This window comes from Leuciscus leuciscus (assembly GCF_965113295.1).
Source record: "Leuciscus leuciscus genome assembly, chromosome: 15".
In the NCBI taxonomy this organism is placed as follows: domain Eukaryota; kingdom Metazoa; phylum Chordata; class Actinopteri; order Cypriniformes; family Leuciscidae; genus Leuciscus; species Leuciscus leuciscus.
This window is the reverse complement of record NC_138739.1, coordinates 12,022,316-12,048,180: the sequence shown is the minus strand read 5'-3', so window position 1 is coordinate 12,048,180 and position 25,865 is coordinate 12,022,316. Positions and strand designations below refer to the sequence as shown.

General features: G+C 37.0%; 1 protein-coding gene across 1 annotated transcript in view; it reads left to right on the top strand.

The window, feature by feature from the left end:
- Window positions 1-25,865, top strand: part of LOC309475963 (uncharacterized protein) — a 195,660-nt gene that overhangs the window by 800 nt on the left and 168,995 nt on the right. Inside the window, exon 2 of the mRNA XM_082138990.1 lies at window positions 14,488-14,811. Coding sequence (XP_081995116.1) covers window positions 14,488-14,811 — 324 coding nt within the window. The remainder of the gene's footprint in view (window positions 1-14,487; window positions 14,812-25,865) is intronic.

Sequence of the window (25,865 nt, the reverse complement as noted above, 5' to 3'; positions counted from 1 at the left end):
TTGATTAGTCACTCAAACTGCACGTGATTTTTATTTTCAAATCAGTTAAGCGCAAACCACGCCCCGCAGCGATGACTCGCGTCTATAGTTTGATTTCATTGGTCAACTCTATCACATAGTCATCCGAGGAAAAAAAGTTTAGACATCAGCTAAATGGATCCGATGCTGACAAATGGTAAGATATGCCTGGTTGTTTTCAGTGTAATTGTATTAATAGATGTATTTGTAGGTTTCAATTATGATTATAATTTTAACTTATTTTATCTTATGAATTTCTATCTTCCTCAGTGGAGGACTGTTATGTGTTGAAATGTTGGGACCATCTCAGTTAAAATGCGTATTGACAAAATCTCTGCCAGCTTTAAATAGCAGTGGCTAACATTTCTTTTTAATTTAAAGAAATGGTTACCTCTAAGGTACAATTATCATTTCTGCACTCCAAAATGCCAATCACACCTGGACCACACAAGCTTTGAGACGTCATTCAGAATTGCACTGATAGAAGTTTGGGAAGTGAAGGAATTGGGTGAAAAAGCTTGGGGAGTCCAAACCAAAACCAAAACCAAACAAGGGACAACGTGTGCTTTTTAAGGTAATTCAATTATTTATATATTTTGCTTTAGTTTGCCAGTAAGAAATGATGGATGGGTAGATGGATTTTCATATGCACAGGTAGTCTAAAACAGTATTGTCCACACATTGATCTGATCTCACCATCATGCAGTCCATCTGGGGTTAGATGGAGACTAAAAAACTGTAGTAATGAACACTACTTCTGCAGCATTATTAATCTTTGTTTATGTTATTTTTTTTACATTCACTGATACATTATTCAAATCAAATATTGTATTTGTTAACATTAGTTAATGCACTGTAGAGTCAGAGGTGGGTAGTAACGAAGTACATTTACTTCGTTACATTTACTTGAGTATTTTTTTAGAAAAATTTTACTTTTAAGAGTAGATTTGAATGTGGGTACTTATTACTTTTACTCGAGTACATTTCTAATGAAAAAACTGTACTTTTACTTCGTTACGTTGGGCGACGTCCTTCTCGTTACTTTATTTTGATGCAATGTGTTGTTAAATGCGTAGTTTATTCCAAGCGCGATGTATCTTTTTTTCTGGGCTTGAGCGATGCTCAATTCACAAATGAATCACTCTTTTGAGTCGATTCTGTTCAAAGACTTCATCAAACAAGTTGGCAGATCTGTCTAAATCGGTTCGCGAATCAGTTTGAATGATTCAGTTCCTGATTCTGTTCAGTTCCTGCACGCACTGAATCATCTGAAGCGATTGCAATTCACACTCGACTCGGAGTCGTAACAGGAAGATTTAAGGACATCAAGAGCGTTAGATGAAGTGGCCGTGGACCTACAGTACAGTCAAGTGAGAGCAAATCTTCAAATGCATCATATATTTGCCAGCGATGAAGATCTTTATTAGTTGAACATCTTCGTAAGCTGTCTGTGAATGAATGATTCCACAGGACGATATATTCGATTTCATTTAACTCAGGTAATACATTTTACAACCAAACAGATTATTATGCCATGATAGCACTACTAGAAAGGATGACATTACCCGTTTTTTGGACATAATACATTCATTTCTACATTAAATAAGCTACCATTGTTCACAGTTTATGAACACCCGCCATCCTGCGGTAATTTGTGTGTATTGTTGCGCAGTGGCTTACGAACTCGACTTGAAAACGAATGCCTTTGCCTGCCGTAGACACAGTTAACCAGCTTAAACATGCTTGCAGAAATATACATTTGATTATATTTTGGAGAACAGACAGAAAAAGATCCGTCGATGTACTTGTGTTTGTTTTTGTGTGTTCAGTAGCAGTCATGAGCGCGAGCACATGTGAAGAGTTTTAACTCTTTCTTCTCTGTGTCAATTACATGCCTTTGAATGCAACACTCTGCAGATTCACTTTATTTCGACATTGTCTAATAATCCAAATGTAGTTGTATAAGTTACTATTATACAAACCAAAGGACAGGCAATGATTTTCGGGCTACAGATGGCAGAAATAATGTTTTTTGTTGCAAAGAGAGCCAATCTACTTATGAAAATAATAGTCATTTAAATAAAAAAAATCTAAATAATATTATTTTATATATATATGACGACTTCAGATGCAAAAGCCTCTAAGTACCATCTGAAATTTTCTTCTAAAAGAGCATTTTTATCAAGTTTGTATGTTTATGTTCAGTTATTTCACTTAAATGGCTATGAAAAGTACTTATTAATTGTCATTAAAGTGAAATTACTGAACTTAAATATACAAGCTTGATAAAAATGCTTGTTTTAGAAGAAAGTTTCAGATGGCACTCAGAGGCTTTTGCATCTGAAGTCTTCATATATATATACTGTATATATATATATATAAATGAATATATATATATATTCATATATATATACTGTATATATATATACTGTATATATATATATATATAAATGAATATATATATATATATATATATATATATATATATATATAAAATAGAGGCCTATATGATCCGAAGTAAGTTACTCGCTACTTGAGTAGTTTTTTCATTGGATACTTTTTTACTCTTACTCAAGTAACTATTAAGATTATTACTTTTACTTTTACTTTGAGTAAATATTTCTATAAGTACTTGTACTTTTACTTGAGTACAGTTTTTGGGTACTCTACCCACCTCTGGTAGAGTAACATGAACAAACAATAAACAGCTGGATTTGTATTAACTAATATTAACAAATACAGTACTGAAATGTATTGTATTGCTCATGGTTAGTTCATGTTAGTTATTAATACATTAATACATTAATTAATGTTAACATTTTAAACCTGTGTTGCAAAAAATTATTTGACATTATTTTTTAAAACATTCTCAATTTACAGCATTTTCTCAGACCAGATCCTATGGACCATACTGTCTGTTTTTGGACTGTTTGTTTTTGGATACAGAACTCTTAGTGGATTATTATAGTTAAGGACAAAATTAAAATTTGGAAATGTAAACTAATATTTCCTATTGGCACACTAAAAAGCGGCCAGGGCTGAGCACCTCCGCAAACTAATAGAAAATAACCAAAATAATCCAAGGTTTTTATTTAACACTGTGGCTAGACTAACAAATAAACAGACATCACCCGAACAAAATATCCCGTTACAGTTTAGTAGTAATGATTTCATGAACTTCTTCACTGAGAAAATAGAAAACATCAGAACCACAATTGTAAACGTTCAATCTTCAATCGCGCCTTATAATTCAGCCTCAATTATCACCCAGCAAGAACAATTACAGCGCTTTACAGCTATAGAACAAAAAGAGTTAAATAAACTTATAACTTCATCTAAAACAACAACATGTTTATTAGATCCTATACCAACTAAACTACTGAAAGAAGTGTTACCTATAGTGGAAGAGCCTCTCCTCAATATTATTAACTCATCTTTATCTTTAGGTTATGTTCCAAGAACATTTAAACTGGCAGTTATAAAACCTCTCATTAAGAAACCACAATTAGATCATAATAATCTAACAAATTATAGACCCATTTCAAATCTTCCATTTATGTCTAAAATACTAGAAAAAGTTGTGTCCGCTCAACTAGGCTCTTTCTTGCAAGAAAATGATATCTATGAAAAGTTTCAGACTGGATTCAGGCCGCACCATAGCACTGAAACTGCACTCGTTAAAATCACAAATGATTTACTTTTAGCTTCTGACCAAGGCTGTATCTCAATACTAGTTTTACTTGATCTTAGTGCTGCGTTCGATACTATAGATCACACAATACTCTTAGATCGACTACAAAATTATACCGGTGTTCAAGGACAAGCATTAAGCTGGTTTAGATCATACTTATCTGACCGTTACCATTTTGTCTATTTAAATGGAGAAAAATCGATCATAACTCCAGTAAACTATGGAGTGCCGCAGGGATCTGTGTTAGGCCCTCTATTATTATCAATATATATGATGCCACTTGGAAATATTATAAGGAAACATGGAATTAGTTTCCATTGTTATGCTGATGACACTCAAATCTATATTTCATCACGGCCGGATGAAAACGCTAAATTATCCAAATTGACAGAGTGTGTTAAAGATATAAAAGATTGGATGACGCATAATTTTCTTTTATTAAATCCAGACAAGACAGAGGTACTACTTATCGGTTCAAAAAACCGCCCACAAAAGCTAGTTCATGCATTCATGACCTCTAGACTAGATTACTGTAATGCTTTATAAGCTGGTTGTCCTGTTTTTCGGTTCATTGCCACTGTTGCCTTTGGCTTGCTCAGTCGGGGATATTTTGGGGATATTTAATTTTATTTTATCAATCAATAAATTCCACTAGAAACAAACCTTGTTGTATTATTTTAATTTAATACTGTGAAGCTGCTTTGATACAATCTGTATTGTGAAAAGCGCTATACAAATAGACTTGACTTGACACTAATGCGAATTAGATAAATATCTAAATGAAAATCTAACATGCCTAAGACTTTTGCATAGTTCTGTATATTTAAACATTAATATTCTATCTATATCTATCCATGGGCTCATTATAGGTGCCAACACAAAATGTTTGTGCCCAATCAGGCACAGCTAATCAAAGATGGCTCTCAAAAAATACACGCTTTGAGGCTAAAATGGTTTGCACTCTGGTAAAGACTGTAGTCAATAGAGGAGGATCTAAGTGGGTTAGCAATATGAAAACGAAATAAAATAAGAGAGGACAATTAGTGAGGGATTGGAGCTGCTGAAGTCCTTATTGACAAAGGATGCCTTTTGGAGGGCGAGGTGAGGTAGCCCCTTGTTTGTTTCTTATAGATGACTCAAAGGCAGAAAAGGGAGCTATAGCCCAGGGGCCGGTTTCTCAAAGCTATTTTAGACTGGTCTATAGTGTAAGACAAGTCTAAAATTTGCTCATAGACTAGTCTAATGCAAGTTAGACCGTTTCACAAAAATAAAGACTGACTTAATTTAGACCATCGGTCAGGCAATGTCCACCTTGGTGGTCCAGGAGCGCCACCTTTGGTTTAACCTGGCCGATATGAGGGACACCTATAAATATCGGTTCCTGGATACCCCTCGGTCCCAGGTTGGGTTATTCGGCAATGCGGTCGAGAGCTTTCCGACACATCCTGCCCCGGTGGACCGCTGCTGCCATCACCTGTCTGGCAGCCACAGACCCTCTGTCTGCTCGTCGCTGAGGTTGACCTTCTGCGGTGTCCTCCGCTCCCACTAAGCACCAGCAGCAGCAACCACCTAAGGCTTAGCAGGGAGGTACAGTACGTGTTGGACCACACACTCATTCCCCACTCCGTGCCGCTATGCCGTCTGAGGCAGGTCCCTGCATTCCACCACGCTGCCCCACCCCAGGTACGTCTGTGGTGCCGTGGTACCTCAGACACGTTGCACTGCCAGCTGTTTTACTCCCTAACCGAGGGGACTCTCAGCATGGATGCACTGGCACACAGCTGGCCCCGGGGTCTTCGCAAATATGCATTTCAGCCAGTGAGCCTTCTTGCACAGACCTTGTGCAAAGTCAGGGAGGACAAGGAGCAGGTCTTGCTTGTTGTGCCGTATTGGCCCAACCGGACCTGGTTCCTGGAACTAGTGCTCCTTGCGACAGCCCCTCCCTGGCCCATTCTTCTGAGAGAGGACCTGCTCTCTCAGAGACGGGGCACCTATGGCACCCGCTTTCGAACCTCTGGAAACTCCATGTCTTGTCCCTGGACGGGACACGGAGGTTCTAGGTGACCTACTCCATGCGGTAGTTGACACCATCACTTGAAGTGGAACCTGTTCGTCGAGTGGTGTTCTTCTCAGCAAGAGAACCCCCGAACTTGCTCGATTAGAGCTGTGCTTTCCTTCCTGCAAGAAGGGTTGGTGTGAAGGCTGTCTCCCTCCACCCTCAAAGTGTATGTAGCCACGATTGCCGCACATCACAATGCAGTTTAAGGTAAGTCGTTGGGAAAGCACGACCTGATCGTCAGGTTCCTGAGTGAATCTGCCTCGCCTGCTCTCTATACCCTCTTGGGATTTGTCTCTGGTCCTTTCGACACTTCAGAGACCACCCCTTGAGCCACTGCAATCAGATGAGTTAAAAATCCTGCCCTGTAATACAGTTCTCCTGGTTGCATTGGCCTCCATCAAGAGGGTAAGGGACCTACATGCATTTTCGGTCGACGAATCGTGCCTAGAATTCGGCCCGGATAACTCTCACATGATCCTGAGACCAAATTCGCACTCGTCCTCTGAGAGACGTGGCTTTCTGTGCGCGCACTTGGCAGTGTGCCAGTCAGCACGAGCACCGGAACCATTCAGTTTATATTGAGCTTCTAATGCTTTTTAAAATCAAGCATGTCCCACTCATTCATGCATTTCATTACTCTGAAGTGTCAATATTGCTATATATTTTCATACAACAATATACACAATATAGCGATAGACATTTTATACCTTGGTAATGATATATAGTATACTGTCTGGGGTGTTGAAATGAGATCAAAACAAAACATTGTCATTGAATAACATTCAGGTTTTTTTGAAAAAAAAAAAAACTATGAATGTGATGTGCAGACAATATAATATATAATATAAAATATTGAAATGTGACCTTTTGTACACTAGCAGAGTGATAAATCATGCTAGCAATGTGCTATTTCATGCCAGAAACATAACAATGTGCTAAATCATGTTAGAAACATGTTAGCAATTTGTTAAAAATCGCTTGCACCATGCTAAATCATGTTAGCAATGTGTTAGATCATGTTAGCAACATTTTATTGACTTCTCTGAGTAAAACCTTCAAACTTCAAGTTTTTAAAAAAAGTTATTTCAAACTTTCAGACAAGGCTTTGTCAAGCTGTAAGACTTGAGAAATTAAATAAATGCCAGGCAGTCTACTTGAGGCCCTGGGAGGACAAAGGACCTCTCTGGAAATTAACATTTGAACTCCCCCTTGTGCAGAGACGAAAGTCTCACCTCCGAGTCATCCTAATCTACATTTCATTCCCTCTTCCCTCACCCTCTCTCTATCATGCTCAGATCACCTGAATTCACCCAAGAAAATATATAGTTTAATGTGAATGATTATCACTGAGTATTATACATGTTTGGTATCATTTGAAATGTCTCAGTGTGACTGGTACAAATGTCTCATTTTCAAATAAGTAAAACAAAAGGTAATACGGTTTTTAAGAGTTTAGAGATAACTGGCACACAAAGGAAGGTGGTCTCCTGGCAAATGGTCTCCCACCCCCAAAAGGTGAAACCTCTGAATGCAAATTTCCATTGTTAGCAGATGTTTCCAGGTGAAAGAGGTTCTGTCTATATAATGGAATGCAGCAAAAGGCTCTTGGCCGTTTTGTAACTCTAGTTGGCCCATGATGCTAAGAGTGACCAAAATTCTTAGCATCATGTATTTTAACCCTTTCACACGTAAGTTTAAAATATTCTGACTGACCCCCCAGCGTGAGTTTTTCAAGTCGACCGTTATTTAGAACGCGTCACATGGTGGTCATTGCTTGTCACGTGACACACCGCAGCAGCAACAGCGCTGAATGAATGATGATCTGCTTTTATTTCATTTTTCCTTTTTTATTCAAAATTTTCACAAATTTGTTAGCTATGGCATGAAATATCTGATATTCCGATTGTCAAATATATGCAAGTGGAAGTGTTTTGTTGTTTAAACACCTTTATAACAATCGTGTTAGTTGAGCTGTATGCGCGATGGGCGCCGCCATATTAGTTTGTGCCGCTGACGCAGTTCAGAGAATCAGATCTGTTGGATTTACAACACGTGAATTTATCCACTTCTCCCGAAATACATAAAAGTAAGTGGCTGGTGAACTGGGAGAACAATAGAGTAAACTTTAAAGTTACTTACACAATGTGTATCTGATAGGAATAAAACGTGTCTAAATAATGGATATCATTAATTAGACATTATTTATATATTTTATTTTTTTTTGAACAATATATTTATTAAATTTTTCAGTTTACATATCACAACAGATTACATAATGAATAACAATCATGTAAAACACAGTAAACATTTTATACCCTGTTCTCCCACCCACCACTCCTCCCTGGAGGAGAAGAAAGAAAAATAAAATAAAGAAAAAAAATAAAGATATAAAAAAATAAAAATAAAAAAAATAAAAAAATAAATAAAAAGGATGTGTGTGTGTGTTGTTTTTAAAGATACCTAGAACAGGTAAGAAGAGTTTCACATTCCTATTTTGAAGATCATGATGCTACTCTATTCCCTCAAAGCTTGATCTTCTTGTAGCAGGTTACCAACATTAACATTGTGCCTTAAGAAGTTCTTAAAAGGTCTCCAGACATCTTCAAAAGCATTTTGTTTATTCTTGACAATGTACGTTATCTTTTCCATTGACATATTTGAAGCCATTTCTTTAACCCACATTCCAATTCTTGGCTCATTGATATTTTTCCAATTAAGAGCAATTGTACGTTTAGCTTGTAAAATACACATGTCTATTAATCTGACCTCTCTTCTCTGTACAGGGGGGCTGGTAGGATATATACCCAGGATAAAAAGCTTAGGATCCAGTGGTAGTTTCTTAGATAAGATTTGGTCAATCATATCAATAATACCTTGCCAAAAGGGTTTCACTTTCATACATTCCCATATACAGTGGTACAGTGTACCTCTTGCCTCGTCACATTTTATACAGGTATCAGGAATATTATCGTTAAACTTGTGCAACTTGGCAGGAGTTATGTATGTACGCATCAGCCATTTGTACTGTATGAGTTTCAAGCTAGTGTTGACTGTCTGCATCTGAGCCTTCTTACATGCCTTATTCCAATCTTCTAGGGATATTTCGACATCTATATCTTCTTTCCATAATCTTAATTTTGATTCTGAGGATTCATCAGACCCAGACACAAACAAGTCATACAAAGATGAGATTGAACCTTTATCATAACAATGTCCTATAATTGCTGCCTCTAGTGGGGAAACGGCTGGAATGTCTAATGAACGATTTTGAGATGAGGATATAAAACTTCTAAGTTGAAGATATTTGAAAAAGTGGGTCTTTGGAATGTCATACTTGGTTGATATTGCTGCAAAGGACATAAGTACTTCATCTTCACTGTACATATCTTGCACTTTTCTCAACCCTTTCTCAGCCCACATCCGAAATCCTGCATCACATTTCCCTGGTTTGAAATTAACATTACCCCAAATAGGACTGAAACGTGACAAGGAGGAGTTTAAATTCAAATATTTACATGAATTAAACCAAATATTAATCATGTTCAATATAATAGGATTATCTGTGTTGTTTCTTAGGTATTTGTGGTCTGCTGAATACAGGTATAGGTGCAATGGTAATTTAGGTGTAATAGAACAAGCTTCCAAATCCATCCAAGCAGGAGGGCTTTCAGATGAAAAATAAAACATAATTGTACGAAGCTGAGCTGCCCAGTAATACCATTGAATGTTTGGACATTTAAGGCCTCCTCGGTCAAATGGTAGGTATAATAAAGATAGACGTAGTCTGGGACGTTTATTTTGCCAAATAAAGTTGGTAAACAATTTCTTAATTCTAGTAAACAAAGATGAGGGAGGGGGTAGGGGAATATTTTGAAACAAATAAAGAAATTTAGGAAGTATATTCATTTTTAGAATATTTATCCTGCCAATCATTGAGATGGGTAAAGATGTCCAACGTTCTATTGATGAGGTAGTATCTTCCAGAATTGGGTCATAATTTATCTGGGCAATCTTATTCACCTCGGGGTCAATTTTTATGCCCAGATATGTAAAATTATCTGTTGAGATGAAGGTAGATGCATAACCCTGGCTATTTTCTCTCTCTAATTCGTTAAGTAACATTATGGATGATTTTGAGTGATTAACTTTGTATCCAGATATTTTTCCGAAAGTTTCAATGAGATCTAGGAGTGCAGGGACAGAACTGCTCAGGTTTTTCAGAAACAAAATTACGTCGTCTGCAAATAGTGCTATTTTATGTTCCAGATGACTTTCTCGGATTCCATAAATGTCACTATGCATCCTCACCGCTATGGCGAAAGGTTCTATTGCAAGGATAAATAATAAAGGTGATAGAGGACTACCTTGCGGGCACCCTCTAGAGATGTTAAAAGGTTTAGAGACCACATTATTGGTCAAAACTTCTGCGGTGAGCCCAGTACAAAGCAGTCTAACCCATTTACAAAATTTATCCCCAAAGCCAAAGCGAGTGAGCACCTCAAATAAGAAGTGCCATTCGACGCGGTCAAAGGCCTTCTCTGCATCAAGAGAGAGTAAAGCTGTGTCTTTTGACCATCTCTGGATATGTAAAATATTGAGCACTCGTCTGACATTATGAAAGCCCTGTCTACCTTGAATAAATCCATTTTGGTCCTCTCCCACCACCAGAGGCAGCAGACTCTCCAATCTTCTTGCAAGAACTTTGCTGAGTATTTTTGTATCTGAGTTTAGAAGGCTGATTGGACGCATGTTTTCGCATTTTGTGTTTGGTTTTCCTGGTTTTGGAAGTAAAGTTATTAGGGCTCTCCTCATGGTTGTGGGGAGAAGACCATTCCTGAAAGACTCCTGGAACATCTCTAACAGGGGTGAAATTAATTTGGACTGAAATTTTTTATAAATATCTATAGGTATGCCATCTGGGCCTGCCGCTTTTCCAGCTTGCATACTGCTAATTGCTTCTACGATTTCTACTTTTGTTATTTCTCCATCTAATGCACTACTTTCATTTTCTGAAATTCTAGGAATATTAAGGTTCTTTAGGAATTCCGATTGCTTATCAAAATTACAAGTACCCTCAGAGCTATACAGTTTCTCATAGAATACCCTGAAAGCCTCATTTATTTCTTTAGGGTCTACTATGGTTCTACCGTTTGGATCTTCAATGCAGTTAATAGACCTTTCTGTTTGTTGTTGTTTAATGCGCCATGCTAAAAGTTTCCCAGGTTTTTCCCCTTGGTCATAAAAGGATTGTTTAAGTCTCATTAAATTAACTGCTGCTTTGTTAGCTGACAACTCATTGTACTTTGCTCTAAGTAGAAGTAATTGTACATGTATATCGTTAGTTAGGCTTCTTATTGTAGAGATCTATTTCAAGTTCTTTAATTTTCTCATCTAATGTCTTTATTTCTAATTGTGAACTCTTTTTTTTTTGAGCTGGTAAAGCTAATTATTTGACCCCTAAGAAAGGCCTTAAATGCCTCTCATCTTATGCTAGCAGACGTTTGAGAAGTGTTACATACAAAGTACATGTCGATTTGTTTATCTAAAAAATCTATAAATGTGGGGTCTGTAAGCCATCCTGGTTGTAGGCGCCATTTCGGGGGATCACTCACAAGTTTGGTATCTGTATAAGTGAGTGAAACAGCTGCATGGTCAGATATTACTATACTACTATACTGACAGTCGTTAATTTTTGAAACAAGTAATGCTGAAACCAAAACATAATCTATACGTGAGTGAGTTTTATAAGTGCTGGAATAACAGGAGTATTCTACTGCATTGGGTTTGCCATGTCTCCATATATCCAACAAGTTTAATTCTTTCATAAAATGGCTTATGGTCTTTCTTGATCTATTGTGAGTATTATCCAAGCCTGATGATCTATCTCTTACTGGATCTAACGTGCAGTTAAAGTCGCCAGCTATTATGTATTGCCCAGATAGATTTGAGACAGTCAGAAACAGATTATTATAGAATTTAGGGTCATCTTCATTTGGGCCATACACATTTATCAGATTTATATTTTCAAATAATAACATACCCTGAATTATGATATATCTACCAGCAGGGTCCTTAATTATATGTTTTATTTGTAGTGGGACAGATTTATGAATTAATATCATCACCCCTCTAGCATGGGTGGTATAAGGCGCTGACAACACCTGACCCAGCCATCTTCTTTTTATTTTAGAAATATCCCCACCCAGTAGATGGGTTTCTTGCAAGAAAACAATTTTTGATTGCAAGAATTTGATCCTGTTCATCACTTGTTTAACCTTTGTGATATTATTTAAACCCCTACAGTTCCATGAGGTAAATTTCACCTTCAAACTAGACATTAGTTATATAAAATATTCTTGAGAATCGTTTTGATAAAATAAAATACATTGATAGCAACACAGAGCACACCCATAAAAAAATAAAATAAAAAAAAACCCACATAGGCCTACCTTATACCAACCGCTTATGACCGAGACGGGTCCACGCAGCCGTCTATCTCTCGCTTTTAGTTATTTCCTTCTCTTTAGCTCTCTCTGCTATTAAAGAAACTAACTAACCAACCAATAAAATTATTGTAATGAACAATGCAACATTTATTAACATAACCATTAAAGGGTTATTTATATTGAAACGATTACGCACATACCAGATAATAACATACCTGAGGCCTGCGCTGAAGGGTGAACAAAAATATTAAAGAAATAAAATAATACAACTGTTGGCCATGTAAAGAATGTTCATAAAGAGTTAAACAACACTACTTGTAAAGTAGGTGACATTATCCTGTATTCTATAGAATATGAATCCTGTCCGTTTGGTTCCCCTTCAACCATGAAAATACACTTTTGGTCATGAAAGTGTAAAAGAAACCGAGACAGTCATATTTAACGAAGAAAAGTTAAGCATTCCTGATAGAGTATTCCATAGGTTCGACTTGATCCTTCAAAGGGACTGGACAAATTGGTCTACTTCAGCCGGCGTTTGGAAAGTGTAGGATCTCTCCCCATGTGTCAGCAGGAGCCGCGCTGGAAAAATTATTCGGTGCTTATGAATACCCTTGTCTCGCAGCTTCTTTCGCACGTCATCATAGTCGCGCTGCATCTTGTGAACACCAGCGGAAAGGTCTGGATGAAAACGGACTTGTTCGTTATTATAAAGAACATTCCCTTTGATCCTGGCTGCCTTTAACACTCGCTCCTTGTCTTTGAAATTCAAAAACTTCATAATCAGTGTCCTCGGGCGCGTCGTTCGCGAGTCGTTATTTGACAGAGTGCCAATTCTGTGAGCCCGCTCGATTACCAGTGGCTCCCGCGATTCCATTCCTAAAGCCTCTGGTATCCACTTTTCAAGAAATGTAGCTGTGTCCAGGCCCTCTGCTTTCTCCGGTAGCCCCACAAGTCTCACATTGTTACGTCGGCTTCTGCATTCTAAATCTTCCACTTTGTTTGAAAGAGTTTTAACGGTGCTTTCCAATATGCTCACTTTGGATATTAGCCCATTAACGTTGTCTTCGGCATCAGAAATACGTTGTTCCGCGTGCACTAGGCGCCCTGTGCATTCCTGTATCTCCTTTCTTACCTCCGTAATTGATGTTTGCACACCATCTATCTTCTTATAAAGGCCACTTTTCAGAGACATTATGGCTTTCATGATATCCCGGTTATTTTCGCCCGAAGATGCTACTTCACCATCTCCTTCTTCAAGGCCGTCTTCCATAGCTGCCATGGCGTCGCTAATTTCTTCACCCTCAGAGTGTTCGTCTTCGTTTCGTGTTTTTTTCTTGTCTTTTTTGCCACCTTTACGTGACATTTTAATCCCCTGTACTCTTATATACTTATTACTTAGCTTTAAATACACTCCTGGTTGGTATTGTAGGATTATTTACATGCTAACAGCAGAGCCAAAAAGTTGCGACCTTTTAGCACCTCGCCATAACCGGAAGTCTATTTATATATTATTATTATTATTATTATTATTATGGATATCTAAATCCATAGACATCAGTGTGTATTTTATAAACTGTAAATGTATTTTTTTAGTACTTATGTGAATTTATATGTCTAAAACCTAAAATAAACATTATGTGGTTGAAAACACTGAAAAGTTGTGATATGACAGCTCTGAGCGCGCCTGTCTCTGGCTCAGCGCCAGCCAATGCGCGAAAGCACATTTTAATTTAGCAGTTGATCACGTGATGTGTGTGATCACACCAGTGTGATCGTACGCTCCAGGGACCAGCCTTGACTGATCACACCGGTGTGATCGTACGTGCGAAAGGGTTAATGTCGGGTTCGCATCTCTTCTCTTTAATCCAGAGCTTTTGATGTTTTGTATTGATTATCTTTGAATTGATTATGTAATTGGCATGATACATTTACCTGACATAATAAATTGATTGATTAAGAACATTTGATTATTCTAACTGACTTCAATATTATTTTCATTAAAGAGTTAAAAAGAATAGTAAAACATTCGCTCACTTTTAATGATGCAAGGATATTCATTTATGGAGTCAGATGAAATAACGAGAAAATACATTATGAGAAAATGTATTGCATTTAATCAAAAAAAATACTTTGCCACGAGAAAAGACAGTAACACGTAGAGACCTTCCGCGCTCGTCAGATGCTGGACTTTGTGCCGATCGAGCGCGAGCTTACAAAGCCAACATTTGTCATAAAACTGTTCTCGTCTAGTTCACTGTTCATTTTTTCTTCAGGTGTTTTCGGAGTTGAGACTGATGGAGAGTCGATGTCAGTGATGGAGGGAGATACTGTCACTCTAAACACTGGTGTTAAAAAAAACCAAGACAACACAATTAAATGGTTTTTTAATGGCACTCGCATAGCTCAAATCAATGGAAATCTTAATAGGATTTTTCCAGATGATGAGTATGTTGAGAGATTTGCAGACAGACTGGAGCTGGATCATCATACTGGATCTCTGACCATCATACACATCAGAACCACAGACCTTGGTGTTTATAAACTACAGATAATCAACAGCAAAATCAGTGAAAAGATCTTCAGTGTTTCTGTCTTTGGTGAGTCTATTAATGATTGTTTAAAGTCAGGTTTTGTACATATAAACCACATAATGTGTTTATTATAGCACTCTGAGCTTTTTTATTCTACTACATACATATTTATTATAATTATATCAAAATCTTAATTGTCAGATATTTATACTGTAGTAATTATTAATGTTGATTACATTTACATCAAGATATTTTCCTGTAGGCAGAAACATCATGCCGTATTTTATAGTCTGCAGCTATTTATACTTGTAAAGTGTTAAAAAGCCTCTTAACGGTTACTGGTTGTGCCAATAATAAATAGCAACAAATAGCATTTTGTTTACACTAAGTGCAAATAATGATAGATGTCAATACATGCTCTCTCAATCACTCTTTCTTCTTCTCCCTGTCTCCTTATCTTGCCCTGTCTCTTCCCTTCCTGAAGTTAAGCTTTGACTGATAGTCTTTTCATTTTCATGTCAGTGAAGAAAGTAAACGTGGGGTCAACTGATATTTATGTGTTTTATGATTATTATTATTATTATTATTATTTTAGTAAGGAATGATGTAGATCTTGCCGGATGTTATCGCAGAATAAACCCTGACAGGGTGATCAGAATAAATTTCTAGCTTGGAGCCCTTTCCTGGACATTGCGCCAAATAGGCATAAATTACTAAATTTTATTTCATGTACGTGTTAACTCGTCAAAGTAGAGTTAATACTATATTAGGAAATAATTTTACTACCTTAATTATAATCACCTTGGAAAAATACAGAGGTCCGGACCTCGGTGACCTCATTGCTGACTACGGCCATGGAGTAGTGGGCAGAGTTAGTGTGAATAACCTTTGCCAACAGCTTTGACCACATGCACTTAGTGTAGACACACTCTGTATATTGTTTATGTAGGCTAAAAGTTCAAAATGTATACTAACCCACTTAAATGTATAATATGGAAGCTTGTTTCCACCACAGAAAAAAATAGAGTAAACAAGGTAATTGTGACATTACATTTACATTTAATCATTTAGCAGACGGAGAGGAGTGACGTGCTCTCTTCGGCTCGTTAAAGACCACTCTAGCTGCAGCATTCTGTATCAGTTGCAGAGGTTTGACAGTGCAAGCTGGAAGACCGGCCAAGAGAGCATTACAATAGTCCAGTCTGAATAGTGCTTGGACAAGGACAATGTGGTACAAGGCAAATCTGCAGGACCGGGGAGTTCTAGCAATGTGGTCTGTGAAGTTCAATTGATCATCAATCACAACTCCGATGTTTCTGGCTGACCTTGATGGAAAATATGGATGATGTACCTAGCTGAATGGAGAAGTTGTGGTGAAGTGTTGGGTCTTAGACACCTCACCCCTCCACGACATCCTAACTTACCAGGTATGACTTTAACCATTGGAGTGCGTTTCCCGAGATGCCCTTCATCTTTAGGATTGACAGGATTGACAGGAGGATCATGGATTGATCATCCATGTGTCAAAGGCAGCAGACAGATCCAGCAGGATGAGAACTGAAGCTTTGTAAGCTGCTCTTGCCAGTCTCAGAGCTTCAATTACCAAGAGCAGGGCCGTCTCAGTTGAGTGTCTGCTTTTGAAACCTGACTGGTTGTTGTCAAGGGGGTTGTTCTGTGTAAGAAAGGCAGAGATCTGGTTGAAAACCACTCGTTCAAGTGTTTTCGCGACGAATGGAAGGAGAGATACCGGTCTGTAATTCTCCAGATGTGCTGGATTTAGAGTGGGTTTCTTAAGCAGTGGGGTTACCCGAGCCTGCTTAAATCCTGTGGTAAAGGTACCAGTGTGAAGAGAGGAGTTGATGATGTCCGTGAGTGTGGGTACAACTGAGAAGGAAATGGCTTGAAGTAGATGAGTGGGAATAGGATCAAGCGGACAGGTAGTAGGGCTGGGCGATATATTGGATGATATTGTTATGCACATCTCGTCAGTAAAGCCGGTTCCTTGATTAGTAGTAAATCGCCATCACCTGCCTTCAGATCGAGCGGCATTTACTACAAAGAGCCGTAGTTCACTGACAACCGGGGCAATTTCCCCTTCATTATCACGGATGTATCGCCTGCGATTATTAATGCGATATGGCTCAGCTTGTCAGTGAACTACGGCTCTGTGTTGTAAATGCCGTTCCATCTGAAGGCAGGTGATGGCGATTTACTACTAATCAAGGAACCGGCTTTACTGACGAGATGCGCATATAACAATGTCATCCGATATATTGCCCAGCCCTAACAGGTAGTAGGACAATTGGAAAAGAGGAGTTAGGAGACTTCTGCCTCTGAGATCAGAGAGAAGGAGGGGAGAATGTGTGTTATCTGTTAAGATGAATTTGTCAGTTTGTGGTGTGGCAAAATAGTCAGCTGTTAGGGTTGATGAAGGAGGAGGAGGGTTGAGAAGAGAGGAGAAGAGAAGTGAAGGTTTTGAAAAGGGTGCAATATTCAGAAGAATTGTTAGTTAATTTTTTTTTTGAGCTTGTAAGTCATTTTAGCAATTAGACATTAGCAGAGATGGAAGAGAGGAGGGATTGATAAAGATCAAGGTCAGTAGGATCTTTCGATGTGCGCCACTACTTCTCTGCAGCATTGAGTTTAGAACGATGTTCGCGAAGAACATCAGACAACCAGGGGACAGAGGTGGTGGGGCATATCAAAAGATCCTACTTTGGTCTTTATCAACTTTTTGTCTCTTTCAATTCTTACCTTTTTTTGTGAGATATAAACTTATGAGTTATAAGTTCAGAATTGTGGGATTTTTAACTCGCACCTGTGAGAAAAAGACAGAATTGCAAGTTACAGTATATCTCGCAGTTCAGAGAAAAAAGTCAGCTCGCAATTCTGACATTTTCTCACAACTTTGAGTTTATATCTAGCAGTTCTGACTTGATAACTTTCAATTGCAACTTTTATATATGTTGCCATTCGGAGGAAAACAAATCAGAAATACAAGAAATAAACTTCCAATGGTGAGGGAAAAATTCAGAATTGTGATTTTATATTTTGACTTTATTTCTCATTAATTAATTTCAACTTTTTAATCTTGCAATTCAGTTATAAAATCAGATAAAAATAAAAAGTCTCGATTACCTTTTTTTTTATAATTGTGGTGAAAACAAGCTTCCATTAGATACTCCACCCAAATCTTTTAATTTTCTCATCATATAGGCTACTCGTCCTCATGCTGTCTCAGAATGTCAGCATGTAGTGAAGCTAGATGTAAATGAATTATGAAACTCGTGCAAAAACTGATACGGAAGCACAGAGGGCCTACACTTCTTGTGTGAGCTTCACAGCCCACTAACTTCACGCTTTGACGAATGTGAACTCAACCCTTCCATGAACCCGCATATGACAGTTGGCCAAAAGCGGCTGTTTATAGTTCAAATTTAAAATATTAGTATTTTTGTCACACAAACCAATCGTTTCGCTTCAGAAGACATCGATTCATCAACTGGGATCATATGGATTACCGTAATGTTTGTTTTACATGGTTTTTGAAACGTCAAATTGAGGGTGCGTAAACTTGCATTATATGAACTCAGAGAGATGGATTTTTCAAAAAAATCTCCATTTGTCCAAAAATGTGTTTATATGCAATTACTTTCACTTTCATCTACAGTTCTTTCATGATTCAGCAAATATATCCTCCAGCTGCTGTTGGATTGTGTTTCAGATGTTCCTGGTAAAGAAACAGACACAATGAAGAGAGAGTCAGTGATGGAGGGAGAATCTGTCACTTTAGATCCTGGTGTAATAAATCACCCAACTGACTTGATGACATGGTATTTTAATGATGCTTGCATCGCGGAAATCACTGAAGATATCAGTAAGATCTGTACAGATGCTCATTGGGAACATGCTGATGGACGATTCAGAAACAGACTGAAGGTGAATCATCAAACTGGATCTCTGACCATCACAAACACCAGAATCACAGATGCTGGACTCTATAAACTGGCGATAAACAGCAGCAGTAGCAGCATCCGTCGTCGTCGCAGCAGCAACATCAGCATCAGCTGCTTTAAGAGCTTCAGTGTTGCCGTCATTGGTTGCGTATAAAATTTAATTCATTTAAATTATGCATGTTTGTTCAGTATTACTAAATCAACCCTGTATTTATTGTATTGTATTTATTGTGATCTGTTTGGGGGGAAATTAGTTTTAAAGGGTCAGTGCACCCCAAAATGAAAAAGTCGTCATTAGTTATTCTTTTGTTCATTTTTGGAACACAAATAAAGATATTTTTATTTAAATCTAAAAAGAGGTTTCTGTTCCTCCATTAACAGTCTATGCAACTTCAATTTGACGCTTCTAAAAGGTCATAAAGAGATCATAAAACTAATTCATATCATTTGAGTGATTTAGTCAAAAATGTCTAAATATAAACATTGATCAGTGCTCAACTGTACCTGTTTGACGTGCTAGAATGAACCTCACTGGTTCTTGCTGAAGCTCAAACGTGCTGCGTAACACGAGAATGAACCTCATTCCGATTACCATATCTGATGTGTGCGGTGATGATAAATAAAAGTCTAAATTCAATCTGTTCTTAATGTGAAGTCATCAAGGTTTTTTTTTTCAGAAAATTTGGACTCATAACTTAAACTGTCGTAAATCTTGAATGCGTTAGAGCACAGACTTAAAGGACAAGTTCGGTATTTTACACTTAAAGCCCACTCAATATGGATAAGTGTTACAATCTCTTTATGAACTTTTTGAAGCATCAAAGTGTCAGTTGTGTAGCTGTCAATGGAGGGATAGAAATCATTCCTGTTTCATTAAAAGTGTCTTAATTTGTGTTTCAAAGATGAATGAAAGTCTTACGTGTTTTTAATGACATGAGGGTAAGCACTAGTATTAAAATTTCACACTAAATTTGGTAAAAATGTAAATTTCAATAACTCAACAGCATTGTTTTTTGGTGAAATCTGCTGTTTGCTGACAAAATCACAGTGCTGTGATGCTTTTTTAACCCTCTGGTGCTCTTCGCGTGTGTTTTTTTTATTTTTTTTTACTATATTTATATGTACTATATTAGTCTGAAATTTTTTTTTTGGGGGGGGGGGGGGGGTATTATATGGTTCTAAATTATATTTTTGCTGTATTTATAATCCATTTATTCACTTGTTTATTCATTTATCCATTTATTCACTTAAATTTCCTACTTAAACTGTCGTAAATCTTGAATGCGTTAGAGCACAGACTTAAAGGACAAGTTCGGTATTTTACACTTAAAGCCCTGTTTTCAGATCGTTTCTGATGAAATACAACGGTTAATATTGAAATTTGGACAAATACTGCTGGCCCGAGAATTTTCGGTTTCTGTGGTAGCATGTGGTTGATTATCTACGGAGTCCCTTTGGAACATGGTGATGGGGAAAGAAATATGACATGGGAGAAAAAATTTAGTTAGATCCTTTTGCATTCTCTCACAAATGTTTGTAAAACGTTTGAGTTCTTTGTGAGCAAACGCAGTGTTTCTCAGTGGAAAGCAAACGTTTTACAGGGGAACGTAAAGGTTTTGTGAGCAAAAGCAAAGTTTATTGGGGGTCCGCAAAACTTTTGGGGAAAGCAAAAGCATTTAAATATATTGTTTCCTTCCATCTAATATTTTTTCATCAGCATGTCCCTTTAGGGGTTCAATAATTATCAGTCAATCTCTAGTGATTATGTATGTCTGTCTTTACTGTTACAGAATCCAGTCAGTCTGTAGCAGTAATATGTGCTGGTGTTGGTGTTCTTCTGCTGGTTTCTGCAGCTGTAACTGCTGGTTTGATTTACTGGCACCATACCTCTAAACAACCAGGACAAAATGCAAGTATCACATACATACAGCTGAATTAAAAAGAAATATGAGATTGTACATCAGTTTAACAATCAGCATAAAACTAATTCACATGTATAAAATAAAACAATATGGGCGTATATTGACTAGCAGCTTGCGCCAGCGCAAACCCTCTACCTTTAATGGCTCATTTCCAGTGAGCGGTACGGTACACTAAAGGACAGTACGGTTTGCAATTATTTTCCATTTTGATTGTCAGAAGTTGTGAATGGTACCCAAAACTCGATCTGTACCATAACTTGTTTGGGACCTCCCGTTGAGGTAGCTAACACAGTAGTCCGGTACCTAAAGGGTGGATCTAGACTCACTGCAGAACGTTTATTGGTTGACAGAGAATAAAGGGTGGAGCAAGACTAACTGCAGAACATTGATTGGTTGACAGAGAATAAAGGGTGGAGCTAGACTTGCTGCAGAACGTTGATTGGTTGACATAGAATAAAGGGTGGAGCTAGACTTACTGCAGAACGTTGATTGGTTGACATAGAATAAAGGGTGGAGCTAGACTTACTGCAGAACGCGGACTGGTTGACAGAGAATAAAGGGTGGAGCTAGACTAACTGCAGAACGTTGATTGGTTTACAGAGAATAAAGGGTGGAGCAAGACTAACTGCAGAATATTGATTGTTTGACAGAGAATAAAGGGTGGAGCTAGACTTACTGCAGAACGTTGATTGGTTGACAGAGAATAAAGGGTGGAGCTAGACTCAGAGCAGAACATTGATTGGTTTTCACTTGTGTTTTTCCTTGCAGCCTTTGCTCAAACAAAGCTTTTCTTCTTCTTGTGGCTAACAGCCACATGCCGAGAATCAAGAACAAGATCTGCTGTATGTCCTCCATTGTTGTTTATTGTGTCTCATTCTTCTTCGCACAAGAATGACGTTGATCGCTACACCATGCCTATCAAGGGTACTGTTGGTAGTGGAAATGTAAGGTGGATCAGGGTTTATCGTCCTCAATTGTACTGTACTGTTCTGTGGAAACGAGCCACAAAATAGCATAATTGGCACTTTACGACTGAATATTCATCTAAATAAATGTCCAGTATTTAAGACATTGTGTTATATTTTTTGGGGGAAAAACACATTTGTCTTCTGTGAATCTGTTTTCTTACAGAACAGTGATGCTGGAGACTCGTCCTAATAAGGCTGAGAATACATTGATGACTGTTGCCAATGAACCGTCCCCTAATCCGACAGAGGCTGCCAGTGAGATCAATATAGCATTCATTATTATTTTGATTCTTTGAACATGGAGAGAAGATGAGAAAGCTTAAACTCACATCACTCACATAGAAACAGTGTCACGATAGCAATATTTCAGTAGTCAACAAACTACTAGTAAACAATGTAATTATGCCAAAGTGTACTGTATTTTAGTAACAAGTCTTTATGACCAAGAAGTAAATAATTAATCTTACACAGTGTTATACTACAATACTCAAGCACACAACATGCGCACAAATATGCATGAATTAATTCTGCATGACTGATACATGACTGCATGACTCTTCTATTCTCAGTCTATCTGATTTCTATCAAGCCCCTCCTCTGAAAATCTCAAAGTGGTCTGATTGGCCAGCTGACCTAGTGCATTATGATTGGCCAAACACCTCAAGCTTGTGTCAGAAGTGTAACGCCACCGTAATCTCGAGCTTCAGCTTCCATGTCTTTTAAAGCATTTGTAAACGCAGTTAGTCCATAAAATGCGGCGTACACAAGCCAAACTTCGCATTGTACTGCTCAGGAACAGCATTGTTAATTAATCTGGATTACTAATAGTGAATACTAATGTCATCCATTTTTGAAAGGCCCAACAAAAGGACTTTGCTTTTGCAACATCTCCACGACATTACATGATAACACTACAATTCACTTGAGCCTCATCGTCTCTCTTTGTTTATGCTTTTGGGTGAGCATCATGCTAATATTTGCACATTGTGACATAGACGTTGGAGAAATTAATGTCTGGACTTTGATTGAGGCAGGATCAGTATTCTATGTTAATAGAATAAATCACTTTTTGGGAGACTAGATTACACTCTAAAAAGTTTAACTATTATTTACTAAGTAAATCTGAGTAACTGCATTTACATTAACAAATACAATTGAGTAGAAATAATTTAACATTTAAGCATTTAAAAAACAATATTTATGAGTAATTTTAACTGTTTTTATTTTTGAGTAATATTAACTTTTTTATTTCCTCTAAACCTTTGTAAAATAGTATTCCATACAACCACCAGTATACATGACATTGGCCTTTATTGTCGATGAGTACAGCAATACGGCATAGTTTACACTGTTTTAACATGTATACAATATTGGCTACATTTAAACTCATTTAACAAACATTTTAGAAGTAAAAATGAAACATAAAAACATTCGGGTAGCCTAATTCAAGTGTAATCAACCAGTCTGTTATCCAATGTCCACCGGATCAGCGCTGGTTCTCGTGCCGGAGACTTCTAGACGACCGCCGTCCTGTGTTTCACTCATAGCCGAAAGATACTGTGAGCGACTGACTCCATAACCTGCCAATAAACAAACAGTGACAGTTCTGAGGACATTTTATCATCCAAATGTATTATATTCATTATCACTACACTGTAAAAAATTTCTAACCCTCCCAAATCCAAAATTTCAAGTGACAGATAACATCTAAATTTTTCAATTGGCCCAAGTGAAATTCTTGTTGCAATAGTCTGTTAACATTGGCTCAATGAGAAATAATACGTCAGACTAACTGAAAAATTTAGATGTTATCGGTCACTTGAAATTTTTGACTTGGGGATGTAATTTTTTTATTTTACAGTGAGTTGTGTGTTTTATGCAAGGCGTTTCAATCATGCGAAAATACAGGCGCGGCTCTCGTTTAGGTGTCACATTACGCCTCTGTATGTTGTTTTGCATTAAATAAAATGATTTAAAGCACAGTAATGATTTTACAGATAAAATAAAACATTCACATACCTGAATTTCACAGAGGAAATGCACCAATTCTGCACCGCTGAAAAGAGAAGACCTGTTCTGGACTGGAGAGAATTCAAACAGCCCGTGCTCACTTAATTGAGTAAACTTAAATATATTAATAATATTGATTTGAATTAATTTATATTTTGTTTCTTGAAACGGATCAGTTTAATTCTCCATTCTCAAATATTTTGATAGAAATTTCACATATAAAGTATATTATACAGAAATAATTGGATAGTCAAATACTAAATTCTTCTAGTGAAAAAAAACTTAAATATAACTGTAAATCAAAATTAACTGTTGGACTTTGTCAATTATTTTGGTATGTTTAACTCAAACAATCAAGTAAACGATATTCAGAGATTTTATTGAGTTAATAAAGTTAAATATTACTGTAATATTTACTAAGCCACAGAATTATTTTTTAGAGTGTAGCTTTGTATCTTTGCAGACCGTATACATGTACAAACACAAGGAAAAGGAAAACATTAAAAAGCATCAAATGACCATTTTAAATAAGTGTGAACACTTAGAAACAAACTCTGTTTGACTGAAATATAAATGCAACATGGACCTAGACATCTAAACGAACCAATAATAGGATATGATGTGAACCTAAAAACGACAATTCTCAATAATACTAGTTTTTTTTTCTCATTGGGTTGCAAATACAGTTCGCTACAGGCATCAGTACGGCGCCTTCTGGCAGCAGATCTTTGTTTGTGTGTAACAGATGAATTTCGGGTGCTGTTTTGACTCCTACACAAATTTGAAAAGCTCTTCATGAGTTCTCAACTGGTAAAAATACCATGCACATACAACAAGCACATTGAGCCCAGCACACATAATTGCTTTGGATGTTCGGTAAGTTTCATCACAAAATATATATCGCAAAAGCTGTTTTTTTTTATCTTCATTTCGGCTTTGTATATTTAGGTTCTAAATGACATAAGTGAATGTTAGGCGAACATGAACTGTAGCTTCGTCTCAATTAAGAGGCTGCATCCTTCGAAGGCCGATTGATCACAGTGACGCAATGAAGGCTGTCCTAATTCCAAGGCTCCTTCAAATGCGTCCCTCTATCCCAGAACCTGAAGGAAAGAACACAATACTCTACGCAATACACTCACAACCTAGCCTATCCCAAGACTCATGGATTTTTTTGGGGGAGAAAATGTTGCATTACACTTTTAAATGCAAGTATTGGGTTTCAACCCAATTACAAAAAATAAAATAAATATAACTTGTCTTACTAAGATGCGATTTTATATAGTTTATACTCTTTATTATGAACATCAATGGACCAAAGTGAACATATTTAGACAAGTTGTGAACCTTGTTTTAAAGACAAACTAGTTTCTGCGATAAGCAATCCATAGGCTAGGCCGTCCCATTTCACAATGCTCGGTTAAAAGACCTTAAAAGATAATTCTGGTTCGTGAAGAGCATGGCATTTCAAGTCCACCAGCTACACCAGTACCAAATAGTTTTAACCAGCTTGGCGCAGTGTGCAAATTAAATTATTTATACATGTGTTGAATGTGTGTTTAGGATAAATGTTAAAGGACAATTATCACACAACTGTGTTTGCATGGCAAAATGTTTGATAGTCTTCATGTATTTTTTTCTATATTATACTTATTTTTATCTATATTATGGTGCTAACTTAAAAAAAAAAAAAAAACCTAAGCCATGTTTGAGGTGATGCCATATTCTTTCTCTTTATGTCATTTAATGTGAATGTTACCTTTAAAACTTCTTCAGTACTCTGCTGGGCCAGTCTTGTTTCTACTGTCTTATTCATGGAGACATTCAGACAAGAGTTTACTAAAACTAGTACATTATTTGATGTATTTTCCACCAATTGTACATGTGTTTTTGTCAGTGTAGGAAAAATTATTTTGAAACTAACCGATAAATGCCTTGCCTTTTACTAACAATATTTTCATAAGATGTTTTGTGATGTACATTTTACAGTTTATATAAGCAGGGTTTACTTTGATGGAAAAAAAAAAGGTTTAACTTTCCATCAGAGTAAATGTTTCTCTTTAAAATGCCCTTTGAACTGATAATTGCTATTAAAACAGATCTGAATCTCTCATAATGGCTCGAATATGAATTTATTTCCCAGGAAATATTTTTTTAATAATGTCCTGAAATGTGATTAACACTGATCCATTGTGATTAACCTTTAACATTTTTTATTCTTGGAAAGGTGAATGTGGTTATGACACTTGTATAGTGTACTCCAG